Here is a 22,311-nt window from a genome sequence, read left to right as displayed (position 1 = left end):
CTGATATCCTCTTTTACATCAAGCATCAAAGAGATATCCTCAAGAAAAGGGAACCGTTGTGCACTGTGGGTGGGAATATAAATTGGCGTGGCCACCGTGGGAAACAGTGTGGAAGTTCCTCAAAGACTTAAAAAAGCAGAACTGCAATATGATCCAGCGATCTCACTATGGGGCATTTATTCACAGAAAATTAAAACAGGATCTTGAATAAATATCTGCACCCCCATGTTCACTGCAGTATAATTCACAGTAGGTGAGAAAACAACCTAAGTGTCCCTGAACACATGAATGGCTAGAGATGCAATCCCACTTAGATTTGTCTCTGCCTCTGTCTCTCCCCTTCTCTCTATCTATATAGATAGAAAATGGAACACTATTTAGTCTTAATAAAGAAGAAAGTCCTGCCATTTGTGACAATTCAGATGACATTGCGGGTGTTATATTAAGTGAGATGCATCAGACGGAGAAAGACAAATACCGTGTAACATCACACTGGTGGAATCTAAAAAAAGCCACATTCATAGAATCATAGAAAGGTAGTTACCACAGGCCAGAAAATGCGGGAAATGGGGAGATGTTGGTCAAACGGTACAAACTTCTAGTAACAAAATAAGGAAATTCTAGTCGTCTGATGTGTGGTGATTATAGTGAAAAGCACTGTATTATATGCATGAGAGTTCCTAAGGGAGTACGTCTTACATCTTCTCACCACTAAAAAGAATGGTGAGCACGCAATATGCTGGAGGTGTTAGCAAAAGCGAAGGTGCTAATCATTGTGCAAACCTTCACGTACGAAATCACCAGGTTGTATGCCTTAAATGTATACAATGTCATATTATTATTATGTCAGTAATATATTAGGTCAGTTTTATTATTATTCAATAAAACTGGAGCGACACAAGATACAGTCTCATAAATAGCAAAGGTGTCATTTACCTGTCCCCTTTCTCTCCCTTCCTTTTCTTACCAATCTTGTTGGTACCAGAAAAAACCCAATCCCGGCTAGAGTCCCAGCTTTGCATGGACTACGGGACTCAGAGCCTCAGCTAAGCTGGCATCTCAGGCTCCCTCAATGCAGCCCATGGGCTTTGAGTCTCTGCTGGTCACTGCTCATCAAAGCTGAATAAAACTTCCGCCTGAAGCCGCTCACAATCCATGTGTGTGAGTGGCCAAGGGTCAGAGTTTGCAGTCAGTGCTCCATCGGTCCCATGAGGAAAGTTCTGGGAGAGCAGAGAGGGTCGTGGTCACAGCTGCACCTGTTTTGTGCTGCCTGTCTCAGACACCTGGCCCAGAGACCCAGGGCTCCTGGCTGGGCCTCCCCCAAGACACAACCCCAGCCCACTGAGCAGCCGGCAGCCCTGACGGCCTCTCTCATTACAAACAGCAAATGATTTTTTTTCGCCCGAAAATGTACCTATTAAATTATCTTTCAATAAAGCAAATTAGGAAGAGCTGTCAGGTAGCTGCTAAGTCACGCCTTATTTATGAAGAAATCAATCTCACAAAATCTAAGATGCTGACTTACTCTGGAGCTGCTTGCTCTAAGAAGGAAGAGCGGGCTGTAGAGACCACTGAAGGCTCAGCTGAAGCTTATTTAACCCCCAGAGCAAAGGTCAGTTTTATGCTCTGAACTCCATTTTCTTGCATTTTATGCATGATTAAATGGTAATTAAGCTTTAATGAAAAGTGTTAGGCTGATTACAATTAGCATAATTGCACAAGTCAATGCACGTTCTCGTGTTTTACATGCTGTGCTGATCTGGCGGGACAATGGACCTTTAATGGGGTTCGAATATCTCGGGAGCCTCAACAGCTCATTTCCTAGCGCAGAAAAGCTCATCTTACGGGAAAGCGTAGTAAACACACATAGGGAAGTATGTGGTACAGACCTCCCTGCTTCCGTAGCTATGACCCACACACAGACATGTGGGGTTGAGACTAAGCAAGTACTTTTTTCATACCCTCAGTAAACAGCTGTCCCTGTTCCAAGATTATTTTAAAGCAGGGAGGAAAAAAGATCATGATTTAATGAGATAACAAAATTGGTCAAATGACAGATTATACTGTGCTCATTTTAAAAATGGGCATTAACCTTTATAAAATAAAAATGTTCTGCCTGGTTTCTGAATGGTATAAAAATTAAGCAATCAAGGATAAATAAAGATATAAATAATCATAACTTAAGTGGTCAACAAAGATGTCTAACTTCTATTGAATCTGTATAATGTGATCTCTACTAGTCAAAACACCGTCTATATTGGCCACTACTCTTCTAACAGTAAACACTGAAGATAATTTATCTTAGCTATCAACATGAGGTAAAAACTAATCCAGAAGGGAAAGAATGAATCTTTATTATTAAAATTAGTCCTTAAATATTGATGATTAAAGTCTTGCCTATTAAAAGTTTTGAGTGAAGCCAAAGCTAATGTGAAGCACACCATCTTCTGTAGGTGACATGCAGTGTTTGTCATGCAGTTGAAGCCACCCCGATATTTTCAAGCATATTCAATTAGCAAATCCTTTTCAGCCACTAATTACACATCAGGTTGTAGAAACACAAACACAGTCTGCCCTCGAGGAACTGAGTCCAGTGGCAGCAAATAGAGTACTCACAGATGACACAGTGAGCACTTTAACAGAGGTATGGGTGTTGGATTTGGAGACTGCTGAGTGACGAATGACTCGTTCCGCTAAAGGAATCTTCAAGGGTGGTATGGCCACACTAGGGTCCAGTAAGCCAGCAAAGAGATAAGGGCGTGTATGTAAGTATGTAAAATGAACACACACCACGTGTGGGGCATCCCCAGGGAGGCCTGGTGTCCTGCTAGAATGTAAGGTTACAAGGGGGTAGACAGGCGGGAGGGTGGTCATTGACAATGACAATGAAAATGTGGATTAGGGAGAGTCGGCACAGAGGACACCACAGCCTTTACTGAAGACTAATCTTGGTTCCTGTGCTTAAGGAAGTTAGTAAAGGGGCGTGAGCAGGAGACAGGAAGCCATGGTAACTCAGGCCAAGCCCAAAAGACTTAGGCCGAGGTGGTAAGTGCACACGTGGAGAGCACTGGTTGGATTTGGGACTCTGAATATGGCCCCTGCTGGATCTGTTGCTGGAGTACGTGGGTGTGAGGTAAAGAGATTTCTAAAAAATGGACTTTGGAGGCTGTGCCCTGAGCAACTAGCAGAGCGGAGCTGTCGTCTGCCGTCGGCCATGACAGGGAGACTTCAAGGACATCGGGTTTGGGGAAGGAAGTGTGGTCAAGTTTCGGGCACCAAGCTGCCCGCTCTGTACCTCCACACGAAGGCAGGGGCCAGCGGCAAGTGGGCCATAGATGCTCAGGGCACAGGTTTTGGAAGGTTAGCTGATAAAACCCGAAGAGAGCATGCTGATAGACAGAAGCATGGGCATGCTAGAGACCTCCAGCCTCTAGTGTCTGAGGGCAGAAAGAGGAAACCAGCAAAAGGGGCCACAATAGAATTGCTGGTGGAAATGCAAACTGGTGCAGCCGCTCTGGAAAACACTGGAGGTTCCTCATAAAGGCAAAGATAGAACTACCCTGTAATCCAGCAATTACTATTAGGTAGTTACCCAAAGGACACGGGAGGCTGATTTGAAGGGGAACATGCACCCCAATGTTTATAGTAGCACCATCGACACTATCAACAATAGCCAAAGTATGGGGAGAGCCCCAATGTCCATTGGTGGACGAGTGGATAAAGAAGAAGTGGTAGCTATATACAATGGAGAATTACTTGGTGATCAACAAGAATGAAATCTTGCCATTTATAACAATGTGGACGGAACTAGGTTAAGCTAAGTGAAATAAGGTAGTCAGAGAAAGATAAATATCATAGGATTTCACTCTTAAGTGGAATTTAAGATACATAGCAGATGAACATAAGGGAAGGGAAGTAAAAATAAGATAAAAACAGAGAGGGAGACAAACCATAAGAGATTCTTAAATACAGAGAACAAACTGAGGGTTGCTGGCGGGGTGCTGGGTGGGGGATGGGCTAAGTGGGTGATGGGCATTAAGGAGGGTGCTTGTTGGGATGACCAACATGTCATTAGGTGTTATGGGTAAGTGATGGATCACTAAGTTCTACTCCTGAAATCATTATTACACTATCTATTAACTAACTTGGATTTAAATTTTAAAAATAGAATAAATATGCACACAAAATTAAAGAAGAGTACAATGGTAAATTAAAAACAAAAACAAAAAAAGAGGCCCAACAGAGTGGCCAGGGGAATAAAGAGGACTAAGAAAGAAAGATGGGAAACAGTTGAAGAAGGTGTTTTGAGAACAGGGATGTTGTCAAAATTGAAAAGCTCCAACTTAGTATGGAGTTACGTGCCTCAGACGTACACTGGCATTGATGTCAAGTTCTTAGCTTTAAACTTATTTAAAATCTAATGATTTCAATATTGCTAAGAAAACCGATGCCCAAATAAGTTGTGGTCCTCCTATAATTCGGTGACACCTATAATTCTTAGCTGACACACTATTGGCACACTATCAAGTTAAAACGGCGTATCAAGAAAATTCTAATTTAGTACCACTGAATAAATGGCACTTTGGCCTGGCAACAGTGTTTATACTTGGCATCAATTACGTGAGTAGAACATGTTTTTTCAGTTCTATCATTTTAGATTTTATTTTGAAATCACAGTGTTGTGCTAATACTTCAAATTTTAACATTAGTTTGACTTATGAATAGAACAATCTAACTTATACATAAACTGCCTTTCTGGTTGTTGTTGTCTGGAGATCATGGATAAAAATTTATGGACTTTTCCTTCTCACAGAAGAGGAACAAAGCCCTTTTTGGCTGGAGGGATAGGCTCTCTGGCAAATTTTGAGGAGATTCAGGCCTTTGGTTTAGAAAGACTCCAGCTTAAATTTGTTTTATCAGTGGAGCCTCCGATGAGGAAAGGAAGGCCCCACAACTGCAGAGATGGAGCGTGGCACACTGGTCACCCGTGACGGCAGGTTGACCAAATGTCCCAGGGTGCTGGTGGTGACAGGCGTCCCCGGAACATGGGACTCTCAGTTTTATTATCTGACCGAGGGGTTATAGGAAACGTCCTTGCTGAGGTCAAACAAGCCACGGGCGAGTTGTGACTCTTACATCGGTGATAACTAGGTCTAAGAGTCAGATTTTATCAAGTTCTCAGACACACACACTCATGTCCCGGTGTGTCTCTCCCGCTGGGGTCCCAGACATGGCCGACTTTGCTGGGAAGTTCATGAGCACCTAGGCTGTGGAGGTGGGCAGGGCAGCTGTGTTCCAGCCCGTGGTCCACTGACAGAGCCCACGTGAGATGAATCTGTGTGGCCCCCAAGGGCAAGAACAGCACCCAAAGAGAGCAGAACCATGTGGGAGGCAAGAGTGAAGGTAAGACCAAGCGCAGAGAGGACCTGGTCTTTCCTGCCCAGCACACAGAACACCCTGACTTCCCACACACCGCAGAATGGGGAGGCGGGTCTATAAAGTAGACTGATTTTGGACTTTCTCATCTACCTTAATGCATGGGAGCTTGAACTGGATATAACTTCACTTAGTAAAATGAGAAATGGAAGTTGTTTTAGTAACTGAGAGAGTGGAACACACCCTTGATCAGTTAATATGCTTCCCAACGTTGCTTATAGAATTGTAAACTTATTTCCAATAAATAAGGATCCAACCCAAAACCTACAGCACACTTCCCAGAGAATTATTTGAGAGGGTTTCCTTAAAAGGTTAATCCCAGGTAGAGGTGTGGTTACTGGGAACTGGTTATAAGTAAGTGGGAAAAAGCATGGATGGACACAGCTTCTTGAGAAAGGCAGCGAGTTTGACTGAGGGACACAGCCAGGCCCAGGGAAGTGACAGGGAGGGGACAGAGCACGTCAGACCCCTGGGCACCCTCTGCGGCCTGCGTCTCTCATGTCCTGCAGAGCTCCCCACGGGGTGCATCCGGACAGGAGAGAAGGTCGGGTGTACACATGTTCACCTCCAGGGTCAGAGAGGAGCTTGGAAACGGCAGAGTAATCTAAAATGGCAAAGAGAAAATGTCCAACGCAGGATACAGGGGTAAGTGTAAATGTCCTTCAATACTGGTACAATTTCTTTAATTCACAAATAAAGCAATAAAGAAGGAAATGGAAAATCGGTCACAAATCTTTAGAGGTCAAGAGAAAACTCACGTTTCCTTAGTCAGAGTCCAGGATGGATTTTTCTAAATTATGACAAAGTTTTATATCTTATTTTTTTTCCTTTTTATAGAGTTTTAAAGACAACCTTGCAGAAGCTCATTAATAAAAGAACCTCAGAGTCAACAGTATATTTTGGCCCCTAACATGGAATTTCTCAAAGATTACCAGACTTAGGGACTTGTTAGCTGGGAAAGGGGGAGGGGAAGTTCATGCACAAGGGGCTTGTCACACTGTATGAAATCGCCAATAGTCACGTATTTATAAAATTGGCAATTTCACTTGGCTCAAACTAGAGTACTTGGAACACTGAATTTACAAAAACACAAGCAAGTTTCACTTCTGTAGGAACTTTAATGGATGTGTTCAAGTTGACCGCTTCCTAAACATTAACATATGAGTTATATAAGAAGAATCAAAATGTCTATGATTCTCAAATAAAACAAAGGGCCTCTTTTTAAAAACCCAAAGTAGGAAGTTGTCTTTTGAAAGGACGGAATCACGAAGGAACATAGAAAAATAAGCGGTTTTTGGATTCCGCAAGAATTTTAAAAGGGGAAGGTTTTTAAAAGGCTGGGAACAAAACTAAACATATTCTTACCACGTGGCCCAGTAATCGCACTCCGTGGTATTTGCCCTAATGACTTAAAACCTTATGTTCACACAAAACCTGCACAAGGATGTACACAGCAGCATTACTCACGATCCCCAAACCCTGTCAGTAAGCAACGTGCCCTTCAGTAGGTGATGGCTGAAGAAACTCTGGCCCATCTGGACAATGAACTCTTTCCCATCGCTAAAAAGAAATGAGCTGTCCTTTACTGAGCAGAGGTGAAAAGACACAGAGAAGCCATAAACACGTATCACCAAGTGTAAGAAACGCACCTGAAAAAGCTGCACGCTGTAGCCTGGAATCACTGACCAGCTCTTTCACATTCTGGGAGAAGCAAAAGCATGGAGAAGGTAGCTGTGTGGTTGCCAGTGGTGGGGGGTTCAGGGCAGGGGTGGACAGTCAGAACACAGGGCTGTAGGGCCCCGGACGACAGCAGGACACTGATGACGGCTGCGTGTCATCATGCATCTGTGCGGCCCCACAGAATGCACAGTGCCAGCCGCGACCCCAACGTGAGCGGCGGCCTCTGGGAGATGATGGCGTCACCATGGGTTCATCACTGTGGCAAAGGCACCATCTGGTGGGGACGGTGACAATGGGGGTGGCTGGGCGCATGGGGGAGGGATATGGGAAACCTTGCTGCGAGCCTAAAGTTGCTCTGAAAAGTTATCTACTAAGAAAAATTAGGAAAGTATACAATGGGTAAGAGAGAAAAACAAACATTACCTCATAGCGTTGCCAACATTTGTGGTTTGCCAGAGAAGGGCAGTAGATTACACATCTACTATCTACTCACCACCATTTCTGAAGACAAAGAGTAAAAGTCTGAAAATAAAGGACATCTTCCCCCCAAGCTAGGTTAGCAGGACAAACTTCCCTCTATGTTTTTACCATAGACCAGTAAAAATTTGGCACATGTTTGCAAATTACCATGTTCAAAGCACCATGAATCCAGAGATAAAAAATTGTGCAGACGATAATCTCATTTTTATTAGCAACCTTTTAAAGCATTAAACTGAGCCAAGTCGATTTTCTTACGTAAATCCTAAGTACGGCTCACCAGTGAGATGAGGCCAGCTGGACAGTGTTTACGTGCAAACTGCACTTGCTTTATGCCAATGGCCGACCGGGACACTAACAAATTCTATGACCTCTCCGTGGTGCCACTTTAAGGGCACTCAAAGGTGGGACTTCCACAAAATACCCCCACTCCTTCTTTCTTGGGAAACTGCTCATTAAAAATGCGCTGGGCAGTTAAAAGAAAAATCAAAGGCGGGACCTATCTTTCAGGAGGTGACAGCTCAAACATGCAAACGTGGTGTCGGGTGAGTGAGCCCCCAGAGACTACCATCTCAGGTGAACGACCTGAGGCCTCGGCCCGGAGGAGGAGGGGAATAGGGCAATGCTCTGCAGGGCGGCTGACAGTGGACCCGGAGCGTCCCCACTCTGTGGGACATCACAGCACCGTCAGGGAGCCCAGAGCTGGCTCGGGTTTGCGCGGGCACCGGAGGGGAACTTTACCTTTAGGTAGGGATGCACATCTGTCTTGGGCCCAGATTTCCCTAGTGAATTCAGGCCTTCAAAATCATGTGTGTATTTTTTCACGTAACTGAGGAGACCCGCTGCCTCCCCCTTCCTGGGGACAGCATTCCCTAAAACAGACTTTTCTCTTGATGCACGTTTTCAAAATTTTACATCACGCTCAACAGAAATTGCCTCCATCGGGGGTGGGGGGGAGGCCTAACAACCCACATCGAGCTCTGACTTGGCAGCGAGGACACGGGAGGGGCAGCCGTCACCTACTTGAGAACTGAATGGAGAAGCCCGACTTGCTGATGAAGAAGTCGCTGTCGAACTGCAGGGTGAGCGAGCTGAAGGTGCTGTGGATGTCCTCCGGGAGCCTAGAGCCGCTCCACTCCTTCAGCAGGATGTCACTGTCCACGGGGCCGTCCCAGACCTTCAGGATGTCATGGGCTGTCTCGGTGTCGAACACGATGAAGTGCAGGCTGGGGGAGAGAGCAGAACTTGCACACTTACTCAGAAGAGGGTAGCCTGCTCAACGAGAACACCTGAACCACAACGTGAGTGCACACCAGCTCATCTCTGCTCAAAGCCCGTGGACGTGTGAGTGGTGTTACCTGACCACTAGGGAGAGGGGGTCGAACCTTCTAGATGTGAATTCACTGGTGCCCCTGAGGGTCCCTCTGTCTGTGACGGACACAAGACCACCATGCTCTACACAGAGCTGCGTATTAGGGACAAAACAATGAAACAAATCCCTTTCAGACCGTCAGCTCTTTTCATAGTTCATAGCTTTCTCAGGCTTACAAATCAAAGGCAGGTTTGACATTGCTTTGTTTTAAGCTAATCAGAGTCTGACTGATTTTTACGGAGCGTCAGTGTGGTTCTTGAAGTGCCCCACTAGGTGGTAGCATCCACGCCGAGAGAAACACTTGGCAAAGGCCTTGCCTACAGCATGGAGACGCTGTGCTTGTACCTGACCCATCTCGTTCATACTGTGTTTGTTTCTACACATTTTATTTTCAGAAAAATGCATTATTTGCAACACCTACATGACGGCAGAAATGTGTAACACAAAGTCCTTTCTGGATAACATTTTAATCTACTTCTATCACATTTACAGACACTTCCCAGAGCAACAGAAAAACCCTCTCTGTCTGGAAAGCTCACTCTTCCAGGCGGCGCTGCAACCAGCAATGCCGACCGCCGTGAGGAGGAGCTTAGCTAAGGTACCAACACAGGCCACTCGTTCCTGATGGGCTGGTTTCCCATTTTTTTCTTCACTGCGTGTTGCACAAAATGGTCAGGGAGATAAAAATCCCAATAAATTATATAAGAAAACACGGTACACGGATCCCAGCGATTTTTGTGCATATTACATATTCAAAGGAAATGTCTAGCTCACCTTGCATAAAGTGTGAACCGTGTGGCATAGTTTGAAGATGTCTGACATAGGATAATTTTAATCTGGAGAGAAGTACAGGCTGCAGCAGACTCTCTACCTACCTCTTCCAGTGCTGGAGTGCCGCCCTCTGTGGCCTCAGATCTTCTCTGAAAATAAACTCTTACAGATAAGGCCACACACTACTTCTTTCCACTCACTCATCTGTTCTGCTCACTGCACATTTCAAAAACGTGGAGGGACTGTTCCCACGTATCTTTTCCCATCTCACATCTCCGTCATTTCCATGTCCACATGCACACATCTGTGCAGACAAGCTCTAGACCTGTTTTGTACATTGAACGCTGATTGCGCAACAGATATCACTTTGGCGTGTGTGCCCTGGACCATTTTCAAGTTGCGTTTTACATTCGGTGTTACTTACATGAAGTCTTTTTACACTGAAAAATGCAGATTTTGTTCCTTTGCTTTAAAAGCAAGAGTAAATGCTTATTTTTCGAGTCCTCTACTAAAAGATAGTTTGTTTCTACATCTTATTTTTAAGGGTGGTGTGTGTATGTGTGTGTACGTGTTTACTTATTTATTTTTGTGGAAGTATAGTTGACACACAGTGTCACATTAGTTGTGGGAGCAGGCAGAGAGGTCTGTCACATGCCACGTGAGGGACGCATCAAGCCAAGCAAACTGCATGCAGGGTGTGCCTTCAGCCCTGGGGAACATCCAGGCACCCAGTGTAACCAGAGCAGAAAGATGGACTGCGAAGTAAAAGCTCAGATGAGAGCAACAGCGAGCAGGAGCGTGGGGGGAGGGGGTCATAACATGCTGTCTTGGAGACTCTGGCTGTCCATTGGGTGATACACCAATGGGGCATTTTCAATGAAGCAACTGCCTCACCTACGATTGAACACCTTTCCTCTGCTTGCTGTGTGGACAGCAGACCGTAGAGGAAAATGTGAATCAAGAGGAATCAGGGCAAGACGCACATTGCTCAAGGGAGCTCCAGGGGAGGCACCAAGAGGTTGTGGGATCCTGGGGACTTTCGGGAGACAGAACTGTGACCGGATGAGGCACAGGGGAGGGAGGGGAAGCAAGGCCACCCCAAGCTGCCTGGAAACGAGGAAGGAGGGTTGCCGTTCACAGAGTGAGAAAGACCAGGGGCGAGGCTGGGGCACGGGGGCCTCGCGGTGCCCCATGGGCACTGAGTAGACACGAGAAGGAAACAGTTGTTCATATGAACCAGGAGTCATGGAAAGAATAACCGTGTGTGTCTTCAGCAAGTAAGTGGTGTTTACACCACAGGACTAGATGAGATTGTCATGGTCACGGGTAAATAAAAGAGAACCATGGACCCTGAATTACTTGAAAACATATGTTTTCCCACTTTGGTAACGTGTTATCTCTTTTGTTTCTGCTTATGTATCAGGTCATATTATTTATATTATACTATACTATATTATGTTATATTATATTATGTTACATTTTATTATGTTATATTATATTTTTGCTGAAAGATTTTATCACAAACTTCATCATTTTAGGAAAAATCCACTGCTGCTTACCACGGTAGGAGGGTTTCTGTTTATCCTGTTATGTTGTTGATCATGAAATATATTAAATTATTTTTTCTATACTTATTTATAAGACCATGGAGTTATTTTTTTTTTTAATTTTTAATGTTTATTTCTTTTTGAGACAGAGACAGAATGTAAGCAGGTGAGCAGCAGAGAAAGGGAGACACAGAATCTGAAGCAGTTCCAGGCTGTGAGCTGTCAGCACAGAGCTAGACATGGGGCTCAAATCCACAAGCTGTGAGATCATGACCTGAGCCGAAGTTGGACCCTTAACCGACTGAGCCACCCAGGCATCCCTAGAATTATTTTTTTATTAATGATAAGATGAATTACAGGGTTCAGCTCTTTTTAAAATTTTGTAATGTTTATTATGTTTGAGATCAACAGAGACACAGCGTGAGCATGGGTGGGGAAGAGAGAGAAAGAGAGAGAGAGGGAATCTGAAGCAAGCTCTAGGCTCTGAACTGTCAGCAAAGAGCCCAACCCAACACGGGGCTCGAACCCACAAGCTATGAGATCATAACCTGAGCTGAAGTTGGAGCTTAACCAACTGAGACCCTCAGGTACCCTTATTTTTTAATGGAAGGTGTGTTTTCTTACTATAGGGGAGCAGAATCTGACAACCCCAAACATGTTCGGTTGGAATGTTGATTATGTTGAATTAAAGTTACTTAAGAATCAGCTGGTGCACGAGTGCCTCTCTGACCACCGTTGCCTCCCTTAAAGTATGAAATAAATCGCCGCTGTGACAAGTACCCTCTCTGAAACAGAAAGACATCATCATCATCAGAGAGATAGGCTGAGGGCAGAGAAGGGTGTGCAGCCAAGCCTTGTGACTTCCTCTCTGACTTACTACTCCAATCCCCAACATCTTCATCTTGTCAATTCTTCACACATTTACTGTCTCCTTATCTGAAAGCTATAAAAAAATACCTGCTCTGGGCAGTTCTTTGAGTCTTATATTTCCAATGGGGTTTCTGTACATGTGAATTAAATTTGTTTTTTTTTCCTCCTGTTAATTTGTCTCACATCACATTAATTATTAGATCAGTCCAAGAGGCTACAAGAGAAGAAGGGAGGAGTTTTCCTCCCCTACATTACTTTTACCATAGACTTTTCTATTTCTATCCCATTTTGGTCTGGACATTGGGGTAAAAAGTTAGTGATTCTGTATATATATATATATATATATATATATATTGTTTTGAATGTGACCATGTTTGTGTGGATTTCCCACTTATTTGAACAGAATGTTCAGATTCTACTTGAAGGTTGAAGATCTTTTTAAATTAAGTCTAATAAATACATTGTTGAAGACTATAAGCTTCCTAATTTGTTATCTACTGGATCTATGAATCATAAAGATGTATAAGAAGTGCACTGTGCAATTTCCAGTGTCGCCACACAATTCAGTCATGTTTGTATTAAATTATGTTCTTAGCTGAACAAAAGTTCCTGACTGTCATATTCCTGGAGAATATACACCCCTAAGCACAATAGAGGATTATTTTGTGTGTCAATACTTGCATAACAGGTACCTATGGTAAGGAATAATAGATAGTTTGAGTATAGGATTCCAGGTTGATGGTTATTTCCCTTCAGGTTTTCAAAGATCTCCTTAATTTAGTCTGTATTTTTAAGATGCCTTTTATCAGGCTAATTAATATATGCCTTTCTTTGGCTGTTTGTGAAATCTTCCTGCCTTTGGTGTACTTTGGTCTTTCCAGAATGTGTTTAGGTGACACTGATGTTCACTAAACTACTCAGGACACAGTAGGCTTAGTAGCTGCTAAATTCATATTGTAGATCAATTCCAGCATTTAAGGTGATGTAAGGAATTAGTACTTATTGTAACTATCACTGTAGAGTGACTTTTACACAGTGTGCTTGTAGTACTTTTTGATAAAAATAAAAATTAATGAAGGAAAGAAGAAAAAAGAAGAAACTAATTTAAGCAATTACTGTATATAAGTCTATGGCAATAACCTTTAAACTATGCATGACACTGTTTTCTAGAAAATACAAATGATCAAACTTAACTCTGAGAGCTCAATAGAGACAAACATATAGAAATATACATCTTATATGTATCAAAGTGTGTTTAAATTGGTGATAAATGGAAAACAGGATAAATGGTCAACAGCAAAGGAATTAAAAGTTCCGTAAAGACAGATATATAGACAGAAGTCCATGAAGTATAGCTAAGTGAAAAAAAATAGTATAAAACATTATAATTTGTATTCACCTTGCATAAATAATTACATTTACAAATTCAGATAATTTTCCTGTAGATCCTGGGAGAATTTCATAACTTTAGATCATAAAATTTAATATTTATTATTTTTTTCCATTATGAGACTTTTTTTCTATGATTAAAATATATATACTGAAGTAAAGAACAATTAAGAGTTGAGTCTCTGAGACAGGAAACAGAGCACTGAGGCCGAGTATCACCACTTCTAATTAACATTATGCTAGAGATTGTGGCCCCTGTAATAAGACAAAGCAAAAGGCCTAAGACTTGGGAAAATGAAGGTCAACTCTGATTAATGTAGATAGCATGATTGTGTGCGTAGAGAAAACTTGAAAACCTACAAACTCTTAGAATAAGAAGTTTATATAAGATAAATATAAAAATATAACTCATTTTCATACAGTAGCATAAATACAAAATGACATAAAAATTCTGTATCATTCATATAACAAAGCTTCCTGTAGGTAGGAATAATTCCAACAAAAGATGTGCCAGGTCTCCACAAGGAAACTGAAAAGCATCATCAAAGCAAGTTGTAGAAGATCCAAATAAATATCCCAAATGTTGTTAGGGATCAGAACATTCAGCACTGTAAATGACATCAGGTTTCCCTGAATTCTATTGATATGAAGGATTCTAATCAAAATCCAAGAAACTTCTTTTGTAGAAAGTAACACGTGTTTCTGCACTGAATATGGAGATGCAAAGGGTCAAGAATAGTGATAGCAATCTGCATTACAAAGAACAAAACCGGAGGATTTCAGTACCAGATATCAAGACTTATTATAAAATCATTAAATAATTAAGATAGAAAAGTATTACACTGGTGAGACAAACAGATCCATGGGATGGAATAAAGTTCAGAAACAGACCTACGGATATATTAGTGGCCTGGTGTATGATAAAGATCATAGTGGATAGTGCAAGGAAGAAAGACTCAGCTTTTCAGCAAATGGCCAATTGCATTTCACTAATGACAACAGCAAAAACAACCAAATCCCCAAATATTGCTCACACTGTACACAAAAACCAATTCCAGATGTCATGGAGACATAAATGTGGCAGGTAAAATAAGTCTTCTGCAAAAAAAACCCAACATAAAATTTTTATAACTTTGGGAAGGCAGAATTTCTTAATCTGGACCCGAAAATATTAATAACTCTAAAAACACGTTTGGTATAACATAATTTAAATAAAGGTAAGAAAACCACTAACCATAAAAGAAAAATGAGTCAAAATAAATTTGACCCATTGATATTAAGAATCCACATATATCAAAAGACATCATTATGAGATCAAAAGACTGATGGTAGGATATAAGGGCAAATGTTAAGCATACAATTAACAAAATATTGTACTTAATATAGATATAAACTATATACACATTGATAAGTAAAAGGCATTTTGGTACAGAAAAAAATGGGCAAAAGACTTCAATTGGCAATTTATAAAAAATGATCTCAAAAAGGCCAATAAACACATTAAAAAATTATGTTTATAAAACTAAACATATATGAAAGCATGTTGTCCTTGATCAATCACCAGGGAAATGCAAATTAAAACCACTAGACACTCACTATAATTGTTAAAATGAAAAAGTCAGGTGCCTGGGTGGCTCAGCTGATTAAGTGTCCAACTCTTGCTTTTGGCTCCGGTCATGATCTCACAGTTCATAAGATCAATCCCCACATGGGATTCTCACTTTCCCTTTTTATCTGGCCCTTCCCAACTCATGCTGTCTCTGTCTCTTTCAAAATAAATAAATAAGAAAGGAAGGAAGGAAGGAAGGAAGGAAGGAAGGAAGGAAGGAAGGAAGGAAGGAAGGAAGAAAAGAAAGGAAGAAAGAGAAAAAAGAAAAGAAAAACAAAAGAAAAAAGAAAAAAGAAAAGAAGAGAAAAAGAAAAAAAACGGCAGTCAATCTCAAGTGTAGTTGGACAGTGGAAAGCCTGGGAATCTTAACTATGTGGTGATGGGAGGAATATGATCACTTTGGAAGATCATTTGGCAGAATCTACCAAGGCTGAGTGTAGGACTCACCATTACTCAGGAATTTTAGTGCTAGGTGTGCATCCAAGAGAAAAACATATGTTTTACTCCAAATATGTATTCATATGTATTCACCAAATCATACATGAAGGCATATTCAATATGGTACCAAATACCAGATTAAGACAATCCACACGTCCATCAATACCCAGAATGAATCAATAAATCATGGTGTATTCATGCAATGGAATAATCTAGTTATATCAGTAGGAGTGGAGGTTGCAGAAATGAAGATATAACACTAATCCCACTGTTTAATTCCATTTTATTCACAGTGTTCAAATTAGGCAAAACTCATCTGAAAGCAGGATAGTGATTATCCTTGAGAATGAATGATTAAAATGGGGCTCAAAGGGCACAGGTCATGTCTTGATGACCCTCTATTTCTGGTTTCTTATCTGGTTACTGATCACACAGGGTGTTGTTTCATGAACACGCCACACACTGATATTTGGTGCAGGTTCAGGCATATACGTTACATGTTAATGAGAAACTTCTACACACACACAACCAACCACGCCGCTTGGTGCTGTGAGTTTTGCCAGTTTGAAAACTGCCTTACTGGGGCACCTGGGTGGCTCGGTCTGTTGGGCATCAGACTTCGGCTCAGGGCATGATCTCACAGTTCATGAGTTCGAGCCCCACAGCAGGCTCTGTGCTGACAGCTCAGAGTCTGCTTCGGATTCTGTGTCTCCCTCTCTGTCTGCCCCTCCCCTGCTCACATTCTGTCTCTGTCTCTCAAAATTAAATAAACATTAAAAAAGAAAAAAAAGAAAAATCTGTCTCATGATTCCAACAAAAATACGATAACAAAATTTAAACACAAAAAACTAACAGCTATTTAAAATAAACAGGAAAAGTCAATATGCCAGCCATGATACCACATGTAGGGAACATTTAAAATGGAAGAAAATATAGTATCATCCTGAAGAACTCCCATTCCTTTCAGACAGAGGCCAGTGAGGAAACAAAACCCATGCACACGGCAAGCCTGCGTTACAAGCTCTAACAGGTACAAGTAGAGCTTCAGGTCGGTAGAGAGAGACATGTGTCCAATTCTGCTCAAGGTGTCTAGGAGGGGTCTTGTCAGGCACACAGAAATAAGGAAGGGGATTCAAGTAAAAGCAAAGAGACAGACACGAGTAAACAAACACATAAATATGTCGAACGTGTCAAAACGTAAAAGCTACAAATAAACATAAGAAACAACGTTGTAGAGGCAGTTTCTCTTCCTGCCAGACTGATGAAGATGAAAAGACTTTATTTGGTTTCAGTGAGAATGTGGAGACGCTTCCTTCTCATATACAGGTGGAGGCTATCGCTACTCTTTTTAAAAGCAATTTCATGGGGCGCCTGGGTGGCTTAGTCGGTTAAGCGTCCGACTTTCGCTTAGGTCATGATCTCGTGGTTCCTGGGTTCGGGCCCCGCGTCGGGCTCTGTTCTGACTGCCAGCTTGGAGCCTGGAGCCTGTTTCAGCCTGTGACTCCCTCTCTCTCTGACCCTCTCCTGCTCACGCTGTCTCTCTCTCTCTCTCCTAGAAATAAATAAAACATTAAAAAAAAAAAAGGAAATAAAAGCAATTTCATAATGGTCGTAGGAACAGCAATGTGTGCACACACAGCAAGGCTGATCACAGTGAAAAACTGAAAACAGCCCAAACATCCCGACAGGGTGTGGTTAAGTAAATGATGGCAGGATCAGGCAATGGAAAAATATGTGGTGACTGCATGGAATGAGGTGGAATTGCAGGAAAGGACCTAAAGCTTGGACTGTGTTTATTAACCCAGAAAATAATGCTCAGGATAATATTAGGACATGATACTATTTGTGTAAAAGTAATTCAATAAAAAGATAAACGAATAGATAAAAGTTTATATATTTGTGTTTGCAGAGTGAAATTATACCAATTTTTCAAAAGTCTTCTTTCACATCTAGGACGACAGCAAACTACTTTTCAGCCTTTTTATTTTTCTGCAACACTTTTCCTGTGTTTCAAACATAAGGAAATTAGAAACTTTGCATAGCATGCCAATGAGCTTGAATTTATTCTGCATGTCCGAGGCAGATAAAAAGTCATTTTTTGAAGTGGGTAAGTGAAATGATCATTTTTGCTTTATAGAAATATTTGTATTAAGACATATAAAAATGCAGGGGTGCCTGAGTGGCTCAGTTGATTGAATGCCTGATTTGTGATTTTTGGCTCAGGTCATAATCTTCATGGTTGTGAGATCGAGCTGAGCCCCACATTGGGCTCTGTTCTGGGCACAGAGCCTACTTAACAGTCACTCTCTCCCCCTCTCTTGGCTCCTCCCGAGCTCACAAACTCTCTCTCAAAAAATAAAAACAAAACAAAACAAAAATGTTTTCAGCATTTGACCCAGGAAAAATATTCCTAGAAATGTATTCTAAGGTATTAATTATAAATATAAGCAAAAGTTTACTTGCAATACTATTTGCCATATGGTTATGTAAAATACCAAAAATTAGAAATAAAATAACTAACTAACAAGAGAGACAACATTTAACAACAGCCACTCACACTATGGAATATGCATAGTTACATGTAACATGCATGTAAGACATGTCAACAGGTTAACAATGAAGTCTGGTAGAGTGCATAATGTGTGCCATTTTTTTTTTTAACATTTTTCAAAATGTCTATATATGCCTTCATTTTTGGCCATATTGAATCAATGTTTTTAATAAAGGCAATAAAACATCTTCCCTGGAGTGGGAACAGTGGACCAGAGAAAGCCCTCACAGGATGATCAGGGTATAACAGTCTCATGAATGAAAAGGGTCTGGACAAGGGATTAGTGGCTGCGGTGGGTGCGAGAGCGCCATCTAGGAGCTTCAGTCCCGGAATTGGGGAGACGTGTGGAACACATGATCATGGGCAGGAGAGAGGCTTAGGATATGACGAGTTTTGCCTTCTGTCCTTGGATGCAAGCTTATGACATTCACACAGATACAAGCTCAGAAGGATGGTCGATCAAGGATTGAAATGCTGAATTCAAAGAAAAGAGGTTATTTTTCGATGGGATAATAAGCATGAAATTTTTGTGGAGGAGTTGGCATCTTAACTGGGCCCTGATAGATGGGAAGAATCTGGAGATGAGAGAACAGGGAATAACTAGGGAGAGCAGAGGTCAGGGGACAGAGCTGGTGTAGCACAGCTGGCACTGGGCGCTGGCTGGAGGTGAATCTGGGAAGGCACAGAAAACCGAATCAAAGACAGTTTTTACAGCCTTGGTTAAGGAGCTTATGCTTGCTGATCAGCGATGGGAGTGTTGGAGAGATCGGGGAGGGCAGAGCATGGATTTGGAAAGGTCAGCTGGGAGAAGATTAAAATAAGGCAGGTAATGAGCATGCTAAGTAAGGGACTGGAAAAGTCTGATAAGAAGAAATGAAGATAAACAAATGGAGATCTGACAAGGCTTTGGTTCATCTGCACCAAACTTTTTTCTAAGTGCTTATAATGAAGAAATTTAATGCAATCACCAAAGGAATGCTGGGAGACACACACCACCGTCCTGGACTTTCTTTTTGGGGAAATCCTGGAGACTAAGGAAGGCAAAATAAGGGAGAGTGGGAGCCAGTACTGAAAATTAAGACCCGGCCGCCTGGAGGGGGAAATACAGAAACGGAAACAGGGCCAGGGAGAAATGATAACAGCAATGATGCAAGTTGATGTGTTTGGAGTCTGTCTATAGGGGTCTCCGTGTCTATGCAGTAGGGGTAAATGCCAACATTTCTACTGCCAACTATGTCTCCTATACCCCTCCCTAGCTCCGATTCCAGTTTCACTTCCCATGTTACCACTTTTCATTTTTTTTTCTGTATTTTTGTCTCTGCTGGCCAGCCCCATTTTCACGATCTGCCCATGCAGAATGTCAGGCAGGCTTATCACGGGAAATGAGGCGGCGACACCACATGCCCTGGAGATGAGCTGAGTAGCAGACGTGCACGCTCGACCACTCCAGGACTTCGGAGGGGACGCGGTCACTCGGTGATGCGGGGGTGCCTCCGTTACCTGTGTAGTGACATGGGCACTGACGGGTGAAGAGGGAAGTCTCTTTATGCAACTCTTCAGTCTACAGATTTCTGCTGAGATTTCAGTGGTTGGAGGAGGGCTGTTAATTAAACGAGTCATAACTGAAATTGCGCTTGTGAGGATCCCGCAAAGCGAGGAGTGCCCCCAGCCCTCCTGCCTCTCTCTCAGGGGCTCCTGAGGGGCTGGGGGGCTAAGCTCAGTGGGAATCCAGCCAGGTAATGGCAGGCTTGTTAGTACCAGCGGTCTCTTTCCTCACTGAAGTTCCTGTGATGGCTGAAGTTGGCTGAAGTTCCTGTGGCTGGCAAATTCCTCACATGAGCCACAAAAGAGAAGTATAATTTGTGGTCTAAATAGGAAAGGAGAAACCTTAGATGTGTTGATTCCTGGTCCCAGGCTCAGCCGCCATGTCATCAAAAGGCTTCCAGCTCAGGCTCCCAGCACACTTGCTAAGGCTCAACATTGAGACTGGACATACGTGTCGCATGAGTGGAGGTCACTGGTCTGTCGTTTTCCTCTCATTCTACTTCTTATGGGGATCTTGAAGTCCAGTCAAAAATAAATTAAAATATCCCTACAATTCCAAGCCAGGCCTCACTGTATTCTTTCTATCACAAGGATGGCCAAGAAACAATTACAGGACATATCAGGTTGAGATGAAGACCAGAAACCCAAATGTCACTTTCTGTTAAAGTCTGGATAGGAGCAGTTTTGACAATCATGCTAAGTTTTTGATAATCCTGTGTGAGCTTTTCCAAAAGAATTCCCCTCAGCCGTACTTCCAAACATAATTTCCTATGGACTAGGCACAGAAATACTTTCAAAGTGAGTTTTCCAGACAATTACAGAAAAGCAATTAATACCAAGAAACAATATTCACATGTGCTTAGGTAAAATGTGGCCTTTAATGCTGCTTGCTGAAGATGTTTATGGTGTTGTTACCTTTATTATATAAATTATGGCTGAGCTTAGCAATAATGCACGGAATCTCCTAGAGAAATGTTTACATATAACACTAAATGTGTCTATTTTTACTAAAATGTCTTGTGATTAGACTCTTAATCAAATTCAGTTCAGGGAACTGCTTTATAGAATCTGTTAAAATTGCAAACCTCTTCCAGACGCAGGTGCCCTATAATAATAACTATTTAGCGGTATTCTATTGCCTTGAGCAAAAAATTATAGCAATATGCAATCAAAAATTGCTCTGGGCTTCAGTGAGATCAAAATAGGCCCAATCATAATTGGCCCTGAAGTGTGTTGAAACCATATTTAATAATTTCTGGGATGTTGCTGCTCATTCGTTGAGGGTAAAAAACATCTACATTAAATATATCATAGTCTGCATGTCTAATAATGAATTCCACTTATATTAAGAATTTTTAAATACTTAAATTAATCCCTGAACTCATGTTTATATGACTGATGTATTCTTCATGATCAAATAAACAGTTCAGTTAATACTGGTTCAGTTACCAGTGGAATAACTAAGATTTAGTAACCAGCCAACAAATATCAAAGCTAAAACCAGACCCTGTTATTCTGAGTATTAGTACCATTTTTAGCCTAAAACTGTACATCATGTACTTTTAACTATGTTTTATTCCAAGGTGCCACACCAAAATTAATATATATTTTCTTAATGAAGAGAAATCACCAGAAATATCTTGAGATGAAGTTGAACACTAAGGAACTTAATTATAAGTACTGATGATTCCTTCTTAATTTCCGTATTGGGAAGGACTTTATGACTTAAATCAAAAAGATCTGTTTACAAATTTGCTTAGGTAAACTCTCATATTTGAAAGATATGGAAGAGAAGAACAACATTCCCAGAACAACAAATCGGTGTATCCAATGTCTTTCTTTTTTCTAGAATTTTAATGGGTAAACATCAGAGCCCAGTCCATGATATAAAGGTTCTACAGTTTTTATTACTTCAACTCATTCTTTATTACTTTCTTTTATCTTTTCTTATTAAAATGTTAATGAAGTATTAGATTCACCTGCCAAGAATGAATTCATCACTTGGTTTGAATTTAGGAAAACAGTGCTTATATTTAAATTCTTAGGAAACAAATTACAATGGAACTTGTAAGAAATACAAAAATTTGAAACCTCCCTAAAAGAAAATATCCCTAAGATTTCATAAAATATCACTAGGATTTTTCAAAATAAAACCTAACTTAACAGCTTTTATAATCCTCAAATCAAGCATTCTGGAGTTAAAAGTTAAGAAATAATATTTAGTTTTATTTAGTTCAGTGGAAAAGTGCATTCATTTCCATAAAGATTATCGATTCTTAAATTGTTACTCTAATATACCTTATTTTGTCCCAGTAGATCAATAATTATCTAATTAATCATTTATCTTAATTAGGGTCACAAATTAATTTTTAAATTAGTTATCATAAAATAACATCTTGCATTATGTAGGTGATATACATTCCTTCTCTTGATCCCAATAAGTAACTAGAATCATTTTTCCTTAGGGTTTGAAAGTGGTAGTAGTTTGTGCCATGTCGGTTTAGGTTGGCAACATGTCCGAGGCACCTTGATGGCTCAGTCGGTTAAGCGTCTGACTCTTGGTTTCAGCTCTGATCATGGTTCCTTAGATCGAGCCCCGCATCTGGCTCTGCACTCACAGTGCCTA

At 41.4% G+C, this 22,311-nt stretch overlaps 1 protein-coding gene across 1 annotated transcript in view; it reads right to left on the bottom strand.

The window, feature by feature from the left end:
- CSMD1 (CUB and Sushi multiple domains 1) overlaps positions 1-22,311 on the bottom strand; it is a 467,695-nt gene that overhangs the window by 283,038 nt on the left and 162,346 nt on the right. The window contains exon 19 of the mRNA XM_039255776.1: positions 8,617-8,819. Within this exon, the coding sequence (XP_039111707.1) occupies positions 8,617-8,819 (203 nt within the window). The remainder of the gene's footprint in view (positions 1-8,616; positions 8,820-22,311) is intronic.

The sequence above is a fragment of the Hyaena hyaena genome, unplaced genomic scaffold, assembly GCF_003009895.1.
Source record: "Hyaena hyaena isolate Hyena2069 unplaced genomic scaffold, ASM300989v1 scaffold_545, whole genome shotgun sequence".
Taxonomy (NCBI): domain Eukaryota; kingdom Metazoa; phylum Chordata; class Mammalia; order Carnivora; family Hyaenidae; genus Hyaena; species Hyaena hyaena.
The sequence above is the reverse complement of the archived record's forward strand: the minus strand, read 5'-3'. Positions and strand labels throughout refer to the sequence as shown.